General features: G+C 44.1%; 2 protein-coding genes across 2 annotated transcripts; one reads left to right on the top strand and one right to left on the bottom strand.

Moving 5' to 3' along the window:
• Positions 1-352: 352 nt before the first annotated feature.
• Positions 353-1618, bottom strand: LOC142902097 (natterin-3). Its single transcript, XM_076046917.1, has 2 exons — positions 1525-1618; positions 353-1439 (listed from the first exon to the last, which is right to left on the bottom strand). The coding sequence occupies exons 1-2, from the start codon at positions 1616-1618 to the stop codon at positions 358-360; spliced, it is 1176 nt and encodes a 391-aa protein (XP_075903032.1). The 3' UTR covers positions 353-357.
• Positions 1619-12930: 11312 nt separating this feature from the next.
• fam163b (family with sequence similarity 163 member B) lies at positions 12931-18299 on the top strand. Its single transcript, XM_076047183.1, has 3 exons — positions 12931-13334; positions 14968-15083; positions 15612-18299. The coding sequence occupies exons 2-3, from the start codon at positions 14991-14993 to the stop codon at positions 16053-16055; spliced, it is 537 nt and encodes a 178-aa protein (XP_075903298.1). The 5' UTR covers positions 12931-13334; positions 14968-14990; the 3' UTR covers positions 16056-18299.
• The last annotated feature ends 66 nt before the right edge of the window (positions 18300-18365 follow it).

Genomic DNA, 18365 nt, shown 5'->3' with positions numbered 1-18365 from the left:
ATCTGTACTGTTTTATTCACTCGTCATTGTATTTCATAACTACAATTCCCTTATTTTACACCCTTGTTAGGTTTTACTTTTTATATTTTAATGTGATAACTGACATGAAATGTGCATGAAAACCAAAACCGATTCTTTAAGTTATGGGAATATTTATTAAAATGTATTAAAAAAAACATGCATTGCTCAAATTAGGAAAAAATGGATCGTGTGGTGATAAAAAGATTGACAGATGGATTTCTTTAATACATCCTTAACATGTTATTTCCACAAAACAAAGCGCTTCATTCACCACACATCACATCAGGCTCTTGAGTTTTCTTTTTCTTTTGTTATTTCAACACATTTCCACTACATTTATGCCTGGCATTGTGATTGACAAGGCTCAGCGTCAGCCACAGGCTCACACCGGTCCACCACTGTCCAGACGACTCCAATCTGGATGCTTTTGTAGGTCCCGGTGATGGTTGTAGCCCGGGTCTGTCCATTGCGGTAGGTGCGGCTGAGCCGGGCCGTGCAGGGGATGACGACTTTCACTTTGTGCCCCTCCATGCGGACACTGCAGGAGTAGTTGGGCTGGATGTTGAGCTCCACTGAGACGGAGTGGTTGATCTCCTCCACCATGGTGGTCCCCTGGCTGAACGTCAGGGTCCTCATGCTGCCCATCGTGATGCCGAACTCGCTGATGTAGGGGATGTGGGCTGTGATGCTGCTCGAGATGCTCTGCATGGTGGCACGGTCGACGTTCCAAGTGGTCTGCATCTCTGTGGACTTTGAAATGGTCATGGTCTTCACCACCGCCTGACACTCGTTGTTCGTGATGGTGGAAATGCGCATGATCTCGGCGGGATACTGGAAGAGCTTGGCCTCGTTGATGCTGTAGTAGACGTCGCTGAGGTGCTGGGTGTAGGCGTCCCTGTTGATGGCCAGCACCTGGTAATACTTGTACCAGTACTCAACTCTAGCCCAGGGTAGGAAGAACGCTTTGAATTTTGGGACCACCTTCCCGAGCCCATACTTGTTTTTGCCAACATAAGTACCAACGCCAGGGCAGGTCCTGACAGCGTGCCGGGGCACTGAACCGTAGGAGCCTCCCAACCACTGCAGGACCTCAAAGTTGTCTTTGTTCGCCAGGATCTGGAACTTTGGGGCGTGGTACTCGCGGTTGCCGTAGGGGTAGCGGCAGTAGGGACCCAGGCCGGGGTTGTAGAAGCCGGCCTCGCAGTTGTGCTTGCAGACGTAGTCAGTGCGTCGGGTGTAGCTGTTGTAGATGGCGACGGCCCCGTTGGGCAGGGAACCCTCCCAGTTGAGCCACTCCAGGTTCACGTTGTCACCAAAGATATTAGAGAAGCGCTGGTCCTGCTTCTCCAGGTCAGGAGGACTCAGGGGAGACTTGATGACGATGGCGTTACCTTTCAGTTTTGGGTTCAGCAGAAAAACTGTGGAAGGAGGAGAGTTTTAGCAGGTCCAGCTCTGGAGAGTCACCTGCGCTTGAAAAACCAGTAATAATAATTAAAAGTCTACCTTTTCTGAACTGAGAGCTCTTCTTCACAATGTCCTGTAGGTTGGCTGAGGACAGACCCAGCAGGGCCAGAACCAACAACACTGACAGCTTCATCTGGAGAGCAGCACAACTCGTTTAATGCATGTAGCTTCAAGCAGTCTTGATGCACGTAGAGCGAATATGTCACTTCTTATTGGTCCCACCAAACACAGTCTTAGGCAAAGCAGAAGTTGATTATGAATCGCAAAATTATTTTTTTTTAAACACTGTATTCCACAATACAGCATTGCAACAAATAAGGTATTAACCCCCTTACAATCTTGATACATAGGCCGCCTGGACATATTTTCATTTTTAAAAAAATGTGCAATGAGTGAATGTTTCAGCCCCCAATTTATCAGGATAACGTCAAGTCCCGGATATGTTTTTCTCAAATGTATTATGTTATAGGAACTCTGAAATGACATGAACAAAGAGATTTAAATAAATTGATGTAGTTGTTTTAATGAACCACTAGGTGGTAGTATTGTTCCACGCAGTTCCGTGTATGAGTTTCTGCTGTTTATAGAAGAAACAAGTGTGCACCTGTCTGCAGACTATGTGAACAATTAAAGGGCTCTGTTGTGTTGTAACAATCCTCCTGTCAAGTCACTACACACATAAAATTGGATGTCATTGACTTTTATCTTTCAATTGTTCTCCCGTTTATTCTTTTTTTTTAAAAGGCCAGGCTATTTTATATGGTGTGGTATGCAGCAGGTATTGCTTTTAAAGTTGACTTTAACTGACATTTATAACCTCATCCTTACAGATCTCATTACTCAGAATTGTTTATGAGCCAAAAACATATCTAAATTATCTACCAAATGTACTTGGTAGATGTTAAGTGATTAGAAACAACAACTAAGTACATGCAACATGTTTTTCCATTCTCAACAAGCATTGCATTTGAACAGATTTTTTTTTGTGTCACTTTTCCCCACCAGACTTCACTGAGAAAGAGAGCAGCGTGAACGGTACTCACTTCTGCAGTTGCTCGCCAACTGACTTCACAATTGCTCACCTCCAGGTTTTCACACGCTGGTTTATGGCACAACATTAAAGCCCTTTGCTGACTCAACATCAAAGACAGAGTGAAGGGCTCCTTCACTCCCCCCAAAAAGTGTGGGGTTTGGTGTCTAATTGTACTTAAAATTCATGATAGATGTCAGGGGCTTGATAAGTATTGCCTGAGTTCCAGAAAGGTTATGGTAAAACCCTGATGTGTTTGTTATTTATACAAATCCTTAAAAGTAAGCATACAGCAGGACACAGGACAGACAATCATACAAGAATACAATCAAACACAGAGGCAAAACAGAGTATTATCAGTGTGCGCTGCCTACAACACAGCAAACTTTTAGTGCCACTGGATGAGATACATTTTTCACCATCATCTATCTATCTATCTATCTATCTATCTATCTATCTATCTGTCTATCTATCTATTTATTGCTCACCAGCAATTCGCCTTTTAATTCTTTGGGCATGATGGTCTTACCATGTAAAAACAGCAGAGGGCAGCAACAGATTACAAAAGAAAGGAGACCGCTTTCATTTTTTCTCACTGTCCAAATGGTTTAAAAAGATGCATGTAAAAAAAAAAGAAAAAGTTTGAATCACCTCAACAAATACGTGACCTGCTGTGGTCCATTTTGATGGACTAGTTTTCTGTGTAATCAGCTCCTCATTGCGACAACAAGACCTTAAAGGACTCAGTTCCGCGCTGTGACCAACAGATTGTGGGTTCCAGCCGGGTGAGTTGTCCCCGCAGCTCTAACGCTGCTCACTGGCTTTTAGCTTGGAATGAATAAAACATGCACCCCATCTTTACCTCTATCCATCTATCTATATCTCCCTCTCTCTGTCTCTTTGTCTCACACACTTCATGTGCACTTACAGCTTATAACGCTTTCATAAAACATGGAGTAATGCAAAGCCCGGTGCCAATTTTAGCCACATTATGTTCACAGCACGTGCAACCTCTTCTTATGCTAACGTCCAAAAGAAAAAAAGAATCGGCTCTATAGAGGTTAGCGACACTGACTGTATGTAATAGGAAGATGGACGGAGACTCCGAAAGTGCCAAAAAACATGCATTCTGTCATCTGGCCAGAAGAGACCGGCAAAAATGGTTGCAAAGAGACTGAAAACAATTGGAAGTCAATCAAAGGAGAAGCTCAAATTTGATGAACTTTACAAACTGCTTTACATTTCAAGAATTATTGATGTATGGATGAAGCTGTTCCAATTTAAGGTTAACATCTTCCTTTTGATAAGCTCACAAGGTCATGGCTGCTGCGCACTGTGTTTATTTTTTCCCCCCCAGATTGTCGATCGAGCAGCAAATTTCGCAGACCGCCACCGACCGCAGAAGGTCACAGAATTTTAGGCGAGCCTGCACTTTGGCGGTGCCCTTTATAGGTTTTGCCAGGGTGCATTTCGGCTGAGTGAGCTGTTCCTGGCCGTGCCGGGCCGGGCCGGGCCGGACTGGGTCGAAGGCTTCCCGCGCTCAGGGTGACTACGATTCAGCTACACAGCTCATTAGAGACAGTTGAACTAGCAGGCCGTGACTGTTTTAATGAGACACTGACAGCGGCTGTATGCCTGAGGCCAGTTATCTAAAGGTAAATTATTCAGTGTCATTCACACTAAGGTACATAAATCCCTCGCGTTTGAACAAGCAAACTACATAATGATATACTGCTACATGGTAACAATTGGAATTATATACGCCCTGTTGATTACAAGGTTTAATGCAAATTGCAGAACTCTTGCATTAATAATTATCAAGCATATACAGTATATGCACATTTATGTGTGTGTGTGTGTGAGAGTGACTATGACTTTATTTATACCTGCCATACGATGACTGCTGCTCTCCCCCAAAGCAGTGGAGTCCTGCAGACTTGGAGACTTGGATTGTAAGTGTGGCAGTGAGTGCACGCCTAGCTGAGCACACACGGACCGTGAGTGCTCATTGTCATATCGGAGGAGCCAAGCTGCCGTGTTCACCATGAAAAATGCATGGGCTTTATCTGTGAGCGCATTTTGCATTTTGGAGCCTCATCTCACCTGGCACTGCCGGCCTGCATGATGTCATTTGCCTTTTTCTTTGTGTGTGTGTGTGTGTGTGTGTGTGTGTGTGTGTGTAAGGAGTGTGGGGGGGATGTAACCGGAGGGTAAGCAGTGTGCCTCCCAACTGTAGTACCCATCAGTCTTGTGGGGGTAAGGGACGTTTTTTTCCATCTTTGGGGACTTCAGGCAGCCTTACATAAACATATTATTGTTGGAGAGCAATGGCGAAGTGAATTTTGCAAATCTCCATTTCGTCAATTGACCCCTGTGCTGTCTTTATCCTCCCCCGACAGGCTGTCCTGCGCCTCACGTGAGCCATCCCACTTGATGAAAGTAATGAATACCGACCTGCTGTCGCCCTGCGGGGCCCAATCTGCCCACTCTTTACCTCCTCGCCCTCTGAATCATCTGCTCCCCCTCACGCCGCGGTTTGTGTCACAGTGTATGCTAATATCTCCGCCGATATGCTAATTTGGTCGGCCGATGAATATTCATCCGGCCCCTGGACTCCGCTCAGGACGACAGTTGGGAGCGGAGACTCTGTGTCATTGGATGAAAGGTACATTGAAACTTTTTTGTGACAGCTTTGCCCAAACTCATCGGTGCAACCCTGAATTTCTTTTAAATGCCACCAGATGGTGGAACCTTTCACTGACGGTGGGTAAGTGGACTTCACTATTCCAGCTGTGAGCCTTTTCCTCCCTAGTTTTTAACACAGAGTTAAACCAGGACATTCATAACAGTATACTCTGTAGACGGTTTATTCTATTATATTCCTTACATTATATATATATATATATATATATATATATATATATATATATATATATATATATATATATATATATATATATATATACATATATATATATATTTATATATATATATATATACATATATACATATATATTAATACTGCTTCTTATTGGTGCAGATGCCTGGCGTATTTATGATTTGTCACAAACATCAAACCACTGCTCTCCATGTCCACGAACTACACATGCATCACTGGCATCTCCCCCAGTACAGTGACCACACCCCCAGCTGGGTGTCAGCTCCACCCTCTTGAGACCACCTTTTTCTGTCCCCTTCCAAGTAAACGGAAAGGGGAAAATCTGCACAATAATAGCGTCAGAAAACAGGTGCGTACAGTTGCATTTGTGAGTTAATGCCGGAGAGGTTTGTTTGACCTTCACCACCATGCATTCTTCAGCGTTCTGCTTGGTTCGTTAAAGTGATTGCACTCTTGTTTTTCTTCCACCTGGACCTCATCTGCATAGGTTAAGAGCCTGACCTTGGGTGCAGCAAAGTTTCCCTCCTTCATATGTTCCTGAAAAACATTCCTGATGTTGTCAGACTCTGTACCGTTTCAGTGGCAAGCAGTTTGGAGCAGTGGTCTGCAGAGCCATACCAGAACTTCATCTTGGGTCTCGTCCGGGTATGTATGATAGTAACGCAGGCATAGATAACGTCACCTGGCTGTGAGTTGAGGAAAGAGAAAATAGCTGCATTTTCATTAATGTTTTTTTGCAAAATAAAAGCGATACCTCTAAAAAATTTGAGAAAGTACAATTGCAATTTGCAGGTGTTTCCTTTGAATGGTGTGAAGCACATCAGCCGTAATTCTCGTAAGATATCGTCCTGCGAGACCCCACTGTGAGGAGGATGGTGGTACAAAACATTTTGTGATAAATCTGCAGCAGCTATGGTGTTTGCTTTTAAAGGGCAGTTATTGATAAGCAGTTTTAAAGTTGCCTGAAATCTCAACAAATCACTGAGAATGCTTGTGTGGAACATTGTTTTATTTTTTTTGTCTGGAGAACTTAGTAACCACGAGTGTTGGATCTCCAGTGTCAGTGGTAGAGTTAGGACGAGGGACCGGGGACAGTTGGCTGCTCTTATCCAATAAAAGCCTCCTCAAACAGAGATGCTCTCCGTGCGCTTCAGTGGAGACGAGCTGGAATAGGTTTTTTTTTCTCGAAAAAAGCCCTTTATTTTTTCCCCCTTCTTTTTCTAAAAGTGGGGTCAGAGCAGCGGAGAGAGGGCCGAGCCATCAAATAGAAATCTTTGCGTTCCATTATTAATAATGCTGTCGGCACTACAGAATGGAGGGGAAGGAGGAGTAAAGGGGAGGAGGAGGTGTCTTGGAATCTGGTTGTGATCTGTTGTACGGTCCTGGCCAGGGAAACACAGCGAAGGGTCTTGGAATACCATGGTCCATAGGACATTTTCCAGTATGGAAAACATGAAAAAACAGACAACATCTTTGACACTTACAATCAGAGATGATTTACGGTTAGCTGTAGATATCAGTTTTAACTCTCTTTATTGAGTTCACCTCTTGTCTGCATAAAGAGAAGCTTGCTTGTTGGAATATCTCAGATTGTGATTTTCTGGGCTCAAACGTTCACTCTTTGAAAAATACATGGGCAGCCTCTTCTTCTGCTTGCCTAAATTAGCATTTTGTTTCTTGAGCACAGATTCATGTGGCAGAATTGCAGCAGCAGCAGCAGAAGCAGCAGCAGCAGCAGCAGCAGCAGCCAGGCATCGACATGGTTGAGAACTTGTTTGTTTTGTTTTCAAGTTGACAAAAGCCACTAATATCTGGAGACACTTTAAAAGACCCCAACGTGGGAGTAGCAGATGGGTCATAATTAAAAGTGTTGAAATATTGATTTAACCCAAGAAAATGCTCAATAATAATACTGAGTTATGTTTTATAAATTTGAAAAAAAAAATAATCCCAAAATAACATACTGTTAAGCATATAGACAGGAAAAAAGTGAGGCGATAAAATTACCAAAATTTGAACAAAAACTTTCCTCTTCTGCCCAACTTGTCAACTAAAACCAACATCCTGACTAAAATTAATCTTCAAAATCACATTACAAACCTCAAACTGGCGGGAACAAATCGAGGCAAGCTGATGTGTAAAGACCAGTTCAGCGCAGATTCTTTCCCCTGTTTTGTCTGCAGGTGAACGGCTCCAGACGTCACCCGCTGACACAGAGCAGCTGTCTGACATCTCGGGCCGGTAACTCGAGGACAACTCTGTGTTTTGACTAAAAGGTTTGGGGTTTGGTTGGAAGGAGGCTTTGACTCGGGCTAACGTCACATTCTCCACACCTGCGGCATCTCAAAGGAGCTCCAGCTAAGCCGCGCAGGTCGCCGCAGCGCCGGGGCTCTTCCACTCGGGAGGTTGACTTTTAGCAGACAACCTGCAGGCTGATGAAATGATAATAAAGCCGCTGGGTGCCAGAGGCTCCCTCAGACGAGCGGAGGCACCTCTCACACAGGAATCCCTAGACTAAATAATAGAAGAAGAAACGGTAGACATGTGTCAGCTAACAGGGCCAGCCCGAAGGAGGAAGTCTGCTCTGACGTTCCCACAGCTGGGGGAGACGCCCAGCGAGCGCCGGGGGAAAAGCTCAGACGATACTTTCAAGGGGAAATTAGGGCCGTCTGCATCGGCCTGTCAAACCCGAAGTTACCTTTTTAAATACCTGAGGGGTTAATCGAGTCCTGGACAGAGTTACTTTTTACCTGAGGCCGAGAACGCACATGTCTGTGCTAATGCATGCAATACGCAAACATTTAGCATACTATTTAAACTTTCCAATAGGTCAAAAATTGAACATGGGACAATTTTGAAATCTAGTGGTGAAAGTATGTGATGTGAACACTCCAGTGTGTGTCTCCTCAGCCTCTTGCTCAGCGCCACAGACCCTGCAGGCCAGTTTGGTCAGGAGCTGAGTTGACTGAGACGCACGTCCCAGAGCTGAAAGAGTCACATCCTGTTTGAGAAAGGCATATTTGACAAGGGTTCCACGCTGAAAAGATATCAGTTTTCAATGAGTCACTGCAAGGAGATCTGTGGGGTGTGTTTATTCTGCCGCCCTCAGAATGTGAACGTATGCCATTCAGTTGTTTGTTTTTCCTCCAGATTTTTGGTGGTTTAAATCTATATGGCAGTCCCATCCTCTGGGTCTCCTCCAGTTTTCCCTCAATACCAATGAAGAACAAATGACCGAATACGAGTGTCAATATTTAATCCAGCATATTTTAATTTAACCTAATATCACGCCTGTGAAGCTTTTTTTTTTGGATCGTAACTGTATTTGTATTTGTAATAGTATTTTCTGTTTGGACAGAATCACTACGACCCTGAGAAACAGCACTCCTGCACACGTGAATATGTGACATGGAACACGTGAATCAACATACGTAAAAAAGTTCCATTTTTACTGACTGGCTGGAATGAGTTGCAGCAGCAGTAACACTGTGACGCCTTCAGAAGTCCGGGAAGGCCGTCCTTGAACTTGTCTCACATTAGGAGACATGATAGGCTGCCTCTTATCTCTCTCTCTCTCTCTCTCTCTCTCTGTCTCTCTCTCTCTTTCTCACATGATGCTCATCTTTGGTCAGCTGGCCGCGAGTCTTTGGAATTGCGGCCTTGTGTGCCTGAATCAATGGCCTGACGTGAGCAGCAATATGGTTCAGTATCCACCGCTTTACAGGCTATCATTTAAAAAGGTATGTGTTGCTCAATCAACCCAACAGGCGAAACACAAACAGGGGAGACCTGTAGTTGGAAGCCTTTCAACCTGAAACCTGTTTGGTTTACGGCTCCCCAAGTCCCGAGGTCCCAACCATGCTGCACCGCAAATCAATAGCCACTCGGCCGGAGAGTTTAGTGCTCTATTAAGGTGTATCGAGCGGCTTCGGTCCCACACGAGCTGTCATTTCTGAGGAATAGAAAGTAAACTGGGGGAAGGAACCGGTCGGAGCCTCCGTCGCTTGTAAACTGGCCCGAAAAACCCGAGTAAACGTTTGTTTCAAGAGCGGAGTCAGGCATGGCTGATTGGCCCGAGCCGACGCTGTCAGATTCTGTCAGCCTTGCAGTTGTTAACAAGGTACATGCGGGAATCCAGGCGGTAGGTTTCGGCTCGGTTGCTGCTGCCTCCGTGTTCTGCCCGATGTTGTGACGGAGAGAACAAGATGAAGAGGGACGAGCCGCGATCGTGTCAAACGTGCTGGAGTAATGAGAAGGACAGATCTGCCTGCCTGGGTATCATGGTGTGTCTCATTAAGGATTCAGTCAGTGCCAGTCAGCCTCGTCACAACGCAGAGTGGAACAAATGACACACATTCTCTCAGGCTTTAGACAGAAAAAAAAAGAACACAGACGTTTCTTAGGACAGGTTCAGTGATGTAAGCCAAAATCTCTGCTTACTCAGAGCAGGATGTGAGCCAAAGTTTACTTCACACCAAATTATTATTGGTTGGGAATACATTGGATGTTCAATCACTTTTAAACTTAAAAGTTTTAGTAAACCAAGTGACCAAGGTAGTTTTGCATGACTGAAGCAAAGAACCCATCTCATCAAAGAACTCATGTCAGAATTTCAAGAAATTGACAAAAACTTACAGCTCAAATCCACCAAACCTCTCTGACCTTACTGAGGGGGAGATCCTCGAAAAAGGGCGCGCAGCGCTAAAATGCGGCGCATTTTGCAGCGGGATTGCGCCCGCAACTTGCGCCACAGATATCCACAAAGGTTTTTGCGCTAATGACATGCAGGCGCAAACACGCCCACGAATGCGGCACCTGAAAACAGGTGCGAATGTTGCGGCCTGGCAACCTGAGAGCAGTTTGCGCCAAAGGTTGTTGGTGAGTGCGTGTGTTTGACAGCGAAACTCTGCTAGGATAAACGTGCTCCTGTGCGCGCCTGGCATTACGATGCCTCCTCCGTCGACCAAGACTGCTGCCATAATGGAGAGAAAGTCAAGATGCAAGACGCGTTAGTCACCAACACCTGAGTACCATTTGTATTTTTTCGTAGCCTTTCTAAAATGTTGGCATATATACTGTAGTCTATGCCTATCTATATATAAGATTTCGGGAGCCATATGTATATTTCAGGCTTTTCAGAGAGGAAAGTTTCACTCAGAAGCCAGAAACACTGTGACAGACAGAAGCTGCGCCTGGTTCTGGTTCTGGTTTTGGCTTGCGGTGTTTGCGTCTGTCAAACTGCGCGCGGACACGAGCGCAAACTCTTTCTGGATCTGCCGCTGTTTGAATTAAGCACATTTGCATAGAAGGGGGCGTGTCATTTTGCGAGTAATGACTCATTTAAATACATTCAAATGAGTCTGGCGCAACCCTGCCGCTACTTGCGTCTCGGCACATTTTGCGCCGATTTTCACGTTTGCGTCCTCTCTGTGGATCGGAATCACCGTTTTTGCCGCTATTTACACGGATTTGCTTTGTGGATCTACCCCTTAGAGTTTTCAGGTAAACCAACCAAATGATTTGGCAGAGCACTTTTAGTTGTGTGCATCGCGATATCTGTTTTCCCTGAAGTCTAATTAGCTGAAATTCACAAAGCAGGACTGCTTGAGACGAGAAAAAGTGACCATTAACATGTTTGTACCGTTTACATCGTCCAGATCAGACTTCTCACCTGTCCGCTGCTCATTTCAGTCAGCGGCTCCCGACTGCAGGAGCTCTTGTGCGACTGCACTTCCTGTTTCGCCTCATCAGCGCTGACCCGCTCGCTGACCTTGCCGCACGCAGCGGTCCTCGCCGTAAGCGAATCCATGCGGATCAATGCTAAGTGGATAGCTCGCGCTGAGGCCTCGTTTGTCTTATTGAGCGATGTCGCGGCGAGTGGGAGGAGAGAAGCGACCGAGGCAGCCGGGCCTCTTGCACCAGCGCAGATTGTAGGAAAGCTTGGAGGACTTGGTTGCAGGGTGAAATGATTGACTTGAGCCAATCAGATACTACATATCAATTTCAAATAAAAATGTCTTGGTTGCTTAATGCTAATGATGTGCTCAATTATGTTGACATTTTCTTTTCTTTGTTTTTTTTCCCAATACATGCAAAGGGATTGATTGCAGCAATGCAAGGAATACTTCACACAGTGTCCCTCTACACACAGGTACATACAATTTTTGATGAAGTAGACTAGACCCCTTCAAAATAAATGCAGTTTATACAAACTGTAGCAGATGAATCAGTTTGAGATTTTCTAATGGCACGAGGGAGTTCATCAGCAAAAACATGCGACTTGCGCTCCTGTCAATTCTCAAAACTGTCCCATTGGATCCCTCAGTGTAATGGAAACGCAGAGATTTGAGAGGAGACAGACTGATCGTGACTGACTGTGTGAAAACATCCCTCCCATGAGGTTTTGACTCACACATAACCATCGAGAGATAATGCCAGCAACATTTTCTTCCCCTGCTTCCGTGCAGATGACGGTTTCTGCCGTAGAGGGACTAGTTTTACACCGACATTTTGTGCTCGTGCATATTTAATGGACCAACACGAGTCGCAGACCAGCCTGATCCCCCCCCGCTGTGAGTCAACGCCACCACTCCGCAGCACAAGTCCAGGTTTGACCCCAAAAGTCTGTTCCAGAGTTTCCTGTGGGAGCAGCTGGATGGTGAAGTGCAGCAGCCCGGCAGGAGTCGGGGGAGAAGTAACCTCCACACTGCTCCACTCATCAATATTAGACGCTCTTGTCGGTACAATACAGTGGAATCTCAGCCCGCTCTCGCCGCTAAATAATTCACGCAGTAAAATCTTTTCTTTCTCTGCATTGCTGAGACTCGTCTTTCCTTGGTGCGACTCAAAGTGGAGCCACGGATGAACCAAACTGCAGTCGAGCTGCGACCACTGGTGAATCTTCCAGCTCATCTGCCCCCACAGAGTTTACCAAGACCGAGGTGGACTTGGAATTCCTTTTATCAAAACATGAGACCAAATGGCAAAAGATCAAACTTTGGCAGAAGTATACGCTCCCCAATCTTCGACAAAACTTTTGAAAAGCTTGAGTAGTTTGATGCATTCTGTACAATGAGGTCACAAAGACTCAAAAAAAAAAAAAACACATATTTTTTTGTCCTGTCAACCTCAACAATCACAGTCCCAATGAGTTAAATATTTTCCTTCTTTTTAAACGGAGAAATAAATCAGGTTAAACTGTGTCTTCATTCATCTGTAGATTGAGGACGTCTTTGAAATGGAAAAGTTTCATTTTGGGCTTTATTTCTATCCACGCTCCTTTTAAAAGTGCAGGACTGGCGTGTTAATCAAGGAAAATAGCCCAATAAAAACCTCAACCGCTAATTGACGGTCGCATCCTCAAGCTGCTGTGGCGCGCGCTGCCGTGACGCACGCTCCCATCCACTCAGGTCAGCGTGCACCAGAGACAGGATGAGACCGGATCTGTCCAGAACAAACGATCCTGCAAACGAGCGCGGCCGAGTTTTTCTCTCGGGGACGCTGAGCGCCTGATCGGAGGAGGTTTTTAATCCGTGATTTCTGGATTCTGTCAAAGTGGGAAATCTGGTTTCTCAGAAATAAAACCCCCCCGAAGCGCACGGCTGAGCGCGGCATCGCCGGAGGAGAGGACAGAGAGGATAGTTCGGCCGGCTGGAGTGAAAGTTTTCGGGGGCGCTCTGTAGAATCGGATTTGTGAGATGCCAGAGCAGATTCTCACACCTCTGCCTCCGTGACGCGGACGCACAGTGAGCCGGAGAGCGCAGGTGCACTGAGCTGCGTTGAGCTGCGGGCTAGGTCACACCTCTCCACGCTGAAACTCGACTCGACCCTCCGGCACCGCCACTTGTGTCCGCGCGCCAGCAAAGGGGCACCTCGCGCCGGAGGTGCCACCATGGGACGGTTCGAATACTGATGTGATGGGTGAGATGATCGGATTTAAATGGTTTGGTTTGTTGGAAGGCTGCTGGGAAAATGTGCATTGTGCCAAATCTGGCGCAGATTTAATTGAAGTAATTGCAGAAGTATTTGCGTTTAGTTCAATCTTAAGCGCGCTCCTTCTCTTCATAACATTGAATGAAAATGAAATGAATATTAGTAATAGTGTTATGCAAATCCAAAGAGGGCTGTTTGAAAACCCCGTTGCGCAAAATTTGCGCCAAAGTTAATGCTGCTCCTCTCACTCGCGCGGACGTGGTAGTCACGTGATTGATTGACAGATTGAAGTTTGGTTTCAGGTGACTGTCTTCGTGCCATTTGGGCTCATATTCTGATCTATCTATCTATCTATCTATCTATCTATCTATCTATCCACATTGCAAAATAACACAATATTTGTGGTGATTTCCCAGGAAGTTACTGGAAGACGCAACGCCTATTTATTTAATTTATTTGATCGCTCAGATTTAGTTAGATACAAGGATGCTGTTGTGAGCCTTCAAATGGATGGATTGATGATGGATGGAAGGATGAATGGATGGAAGGAAGGATGCCGACCTTTAAGCAGGATGCTCCTGCAGTGATTTGCGTGTCAGTGTGGGTGTAGAAGACTCTGCTGATGTCGCTCCCCACTGGAACACGATGCAGTTTCCGTCGAGTGCTTGATTTGGTTTTAGCTGACAGTCTAACTTCTTCTTGGTTTACACACCTTGATGCCTTTGTTTTGGCCTTGATAAGGAATTCAAAGTTGTTCTTGACTGTTGAGAACAACCGCTTTACAGCACCAATATACATACATGTCCTACATAATTTTGTATTAAATGAGCCTGCAATGGTTGTGCGACTCATGCTGTTCATGAACACGAAAAGAAATTTGATTCGTTTCTGACATGAAAACGCTGCTACAGATGTTGTGCCCAACACAACAAGGTTCCACAACAAAAAAAAACCTCACACATATAAAAGATGACATATTTTGTGGGTTATTGTTAATGACCTCATTTTGTGGGCACATTTTATTGCTTGCTTTCATTTCAGCGACCAGTGGTGGGGTTAGGGTTAGGGTTAGCGTTAGTGGAGGGAAGGCTGTTCCTGCCTTGGAGGATATTGGGTGTGTCGTCCTGAAAACACAATGCAGATGAACAAAGTGTTGAAGGAGAGACGGTGGCGGTGGCTTTGAGCAGGTCACGTGGCTGGTCACGTGGCCGCCTTCTTGCCTGCGGGTGTTTCGCGGGTTCAGCGTGCAGTTATTAAAATGGTGCATTGTTGTTGTTGTTTTTTTTTTTTGCATAAAGATGAGCTTATATATTTGGTAGTCAAAATTGAATCATGCACGTGTGAGTGCTCTCAGTGTTCAGCGACAGCGAAGTGACGTCACGCAGGAGCCTGCAGTGGATTTAAAATTCTGTCTGTTGTCCTGTTGCAGGCCACTTCTCCCACTTGTTCATGCGCATTTGTATGTAATGAGAAGTGAATAAGAGAAGGCATTTTTGTTGTTTTTCTTAGGACAGATAAACTATGAATTGCTAAACGTGCGTTGCAGTCTCATTTTAAATGTCTGTTTCTTCCACGTTAGTTTTTAACTCTGGACTTCATTCTGAAAATCTCCTCCTTGCAGGCTGTTGATGGAGAGGATTTCGAATGTCAGCCGGGACAGTGGTCATTGCAGGAGGAATTCTGGCTACAGTTATTTTACTGACCATTGTAGCAGTACTGTGTTTATGTAGGTTGCAGGTATGGCAGTTTTTACCATTCAGACTTGCTCGCCTTGAAAGAGATATTTCACTTTCAAACATGTCAGTCCATCGCTTTATAAAAACGTTCTAATTCCAGAGAACTTTGCCATTTTTCATGTCATTTAGGTGCGTTCAAGGATGTAGCCCCAGGGAGTTGCATGCAATTCACTGTGCATCTTTCGCTGTAGCTAGCAAAACCAAACATGTCAGCTTATGAAGGCTTCAGTTTTGACTTTTTAGCATTGTTAAACTGGAAGCCATACTACCTTGTTGGCTTGTGCCTATGGGTGGGAAGAGCACTTTACAATCAAATTGCTAATACCTAAATAATATGTCTATGATGTTCACGTGATCCCTCGAAAATAGCAGAAAATAGTTTGAAAGTGAAATAACCTTTAAAATTTGCCTCAGTCTGCACACCGAGCTAAAACTAAGCTAAGCTAAATGCTACATCAACATTAAAACTCTAATATTTCTCAGTCATCCCCGACGTCTGCTCTTGTGTCCGTGTGATTGGTCACTCTAGTATTACTGCTGTAAGAGGGAGGAGTCTGAGAAGGGGGTGGAGGAGGAAGCAGACCTGGCCACCATGTCGCCAACGCGCCCCCTGGCTCTCACCGCTCCCCCTACGCCGCCGACGCCAGAGCGCTACAGCGACGAGGCGGAGACCTACCCTCCCACCTTCCTCACCGAGGCCAATGGGCCAGCCAGCTGCTCGCCCACGCCGCCTCCGCGCAGGTGCCACCGCTCTCACGTCATCTGCCCCTCCTGCGCCCGCTGCACGCTGCCGTTCTACCTGCACCACCCTGAGCGGCTGTGCAACGGCGGCCGCAGGATCAGCTACAGGACTGTGCAGCAGCAGGACCTGGAGCTGCCCATGGACCTGGCTGCCTTGTACCACAAGCTCAACCTCATCCGCTCCGTTACCATGAAGGAGGTCGTCACCCACAGCATCAGCACTGACGTCTGAGGGGAAGGGTGATAAACCGTAAGGGGGTAAAAGAAAAAAAAGAAAAGAAAAAAAAAAAAGAGTACACTGACTCCGTTATATGTTCATTTAAAGTTGATTTTGGCCTCAAGAAGCAGTCACCTGAAGGAGCTCTGCAACTGAGGCATGCTTTTTCTTTCTTTTCTTTTTTCAGCATTCGTCCCAGACAATTTCAACTATGATCATTTTATTAGTCTGTTAGTTTATGTGCTCAACATACATAATGTGTGTGAATCAAATGAACTACCATATCAGTAGTTGGATTGACTGCGTATGTGTCTTTCAAAAGCATCACACAATAAAATACAAAAGAGACCATCCAAAACAAATTTTAAAACGTTAAAATAAGTAAATACAAAATAATGAGTGCAGAGCTAAATCACCAATGAATGTATGTGTTGTGTACAAGGTACTGCGCTTGGTTTGATTACTTCCTGGTGGGGTGGCTCCTCATTGGCCATGCAGGGTTTTATGTGGCCCATAGCCTTGTGACAGTGAAGGTGGGTTTTTAAAATCTTTGGACCACTTATAGGACCTTTACAAAGGCGATGTTTTAGCCATGTGGAAAATGGAACCAGACTTTTGAAGTGTTCTGGTGCTAGATGGTTGGCCTTTTTATTGGATCTTTCATAAAAAAAAAAATAAAAAAAATGTTGAACAAATAAATGAAACATATTAATCCTTTGAGCTCCAAATCAAGAAAATATATTGTATATAAGAAGTTTAAGTGTAACTAAAATACCGAGTTCTTCTTAAACCCCTTTCAACTGTTGCTACAGCAACAGTTTCTTCCAATTCATCGACTGTTGTGGCCAATAGATCAAACACTTGTGCAGGTGTGGCTTTAATGGTCTGAAACTGACAGAGATTATACTGCAAATCTCTGGCTTTCGAAATATGTTTCCTTTATATGAACAAGTAAACTTTATTGTAGCTGCTAGTTGTCACAGTAGGAAACTAGTGCGTGCACACAACCTTCAATATTCATTCAAACATGAAAAAATTAAAAGACAAAACATAATGCAGTGTTAGAAGCTTACACAATTCTTTTTAATGAATTTGTTATTGACATGAAGATACATAATAATTAGTGTGATTTTAGATTCAATTAGAGAATAAGCTGTTTTTCTGTTCAATTAAAATGTAGGTTTTCAGTTAAATCAATCATTCATTAAAAATAAGCATAATTGGCTAAGACAGATAAATCACCAGTTTTATTTGTGGTTAAAAACAAATGAAAAAATTGTGTCACCTACAGGCATTAAAGCAAGAGTTTGCTTTCACGTGTGTAACTTTTGTCGCCACCAGGTTTGTGTTCTGTTGTGTGTGATCGTAGACAGTGAAGAGCAGGTGTTGGTATTCAGTGTGTGATTTCCTGTGTGTTGCTGTAGTAACCAAAACAAAACCATATTCCAAAGGGCTTTTCTGAAACATTCAACAATTCATCGACTGTGGTTTCTGTGAGACGTTCATTTCCTGTCATAGACTTCCTGCCATGGACAAACCTGCACTTTCGGATGGAGAGAGTCATAGAGAGTCAAATCATACTCAGAGCGACAGTTTTGTTTTTTGTTTTTTCAAAAGATATCATGTTGATAGTCTATTCGATTGTGTTTATGGTCGTTTATGCATTTAAATCAACTTTTTAGTTTGCAGCACTTTGGGAGAAACATTTATAACACGATAGTAACATTATGTTGTCAATTGAGTCAATAAATGAGATACAAAGTAATCAATCATCCAAAAATGATAGATGGACAAATATATGGAAAGAAGCTCACTTTTAATAACACATTAGAATGAAATGGTTTACTGCTGCTATCATAAAGAATAAAGTCTAACAAATCGTAAGCTGCTAAATAGTCTTTGTCCTATGTTAACTTTTTGTAAAGTAATTTTTTCTTCAAGTCAAGTCAAATCTCTTCCTACAGCATATTTCATATGACTCAAAGCCCACGTGAAATTGAAAATTGACTTTGCTAATGTTTACCAACAATAAAATGTGTTGTGTCAATAAATTACCTAGAAATGAAACCAACCTTCTTTTTCTTGTTTTCCCTCTAGTTTTTGTCCAGATTTTTTTCTCCATCAAATATTGACTAGAACTAAACTAGTGTGTTTAGTCTGTTTACATGCAGCTTGGTAAATCATCAGATTAGGTTTAAAACTGTTATTTTGACCAGCAGGGGGCACCGCCTGCAAAACAGCACCCCTCTCTTTTTGGAAGTGACATGATTCAAACTGGTGATAAAATGACAAATGTTAAAGTACATTTCGTGTATCTTTCCTACA

Source organism: Nelusetta ayraudi, unplaced genomic scaffold (genome assembly GCF_046127955.1).
Source record: "Nelusetta ayraudi isolate G7.1 ecotype Tasmania unplaced genomic scaffold, CSIRO-AGI_Nayr_v1 ptg000092l, whole genome shotgun sequence".
Lineage (NCBI taxonomy): Eukaryota > Metazoa > Chordata > Actinopteri > Tetraodontiformes > Monacanthidae > Nelusetta > Nelusetta ayraudi.
Note: the sequence above shows the minus strand (reverse complement) of the source record. Positions and strands in the feature narration are given on the sequence as shown.

Coding starts and splice junctions, on each gene's coding strand:
- LOC142902097 (XM_076046917.1), bottom strand. CDS start 1,618: ATGAAGCTGTCAGTGTTGTTGGTTCTGGCCCTGCTGGGTCTGTCCTCA. Junction 1,440..1,524: donor GAGCTCTCAGTTCAGAAAAG/GTAGACTTTTAA, acceptor CTCCTTCCACAG/TTTTTCTGCTGAACCCAAAA.
- fam163b (XM_076047183.1), top strand. CDS start 14,991: ATGTCAGCCGGGACAGTGGTCATTGCAGGAGGAATTCTGGCTACAGTT. Junction 15,084..15,611: donor TGTGTTTATGTAGGTTGCAG/GTATGGCAGTTT, acceptor TGGTCACTCTAG/TATTACTGCTGTAAGAGGGA.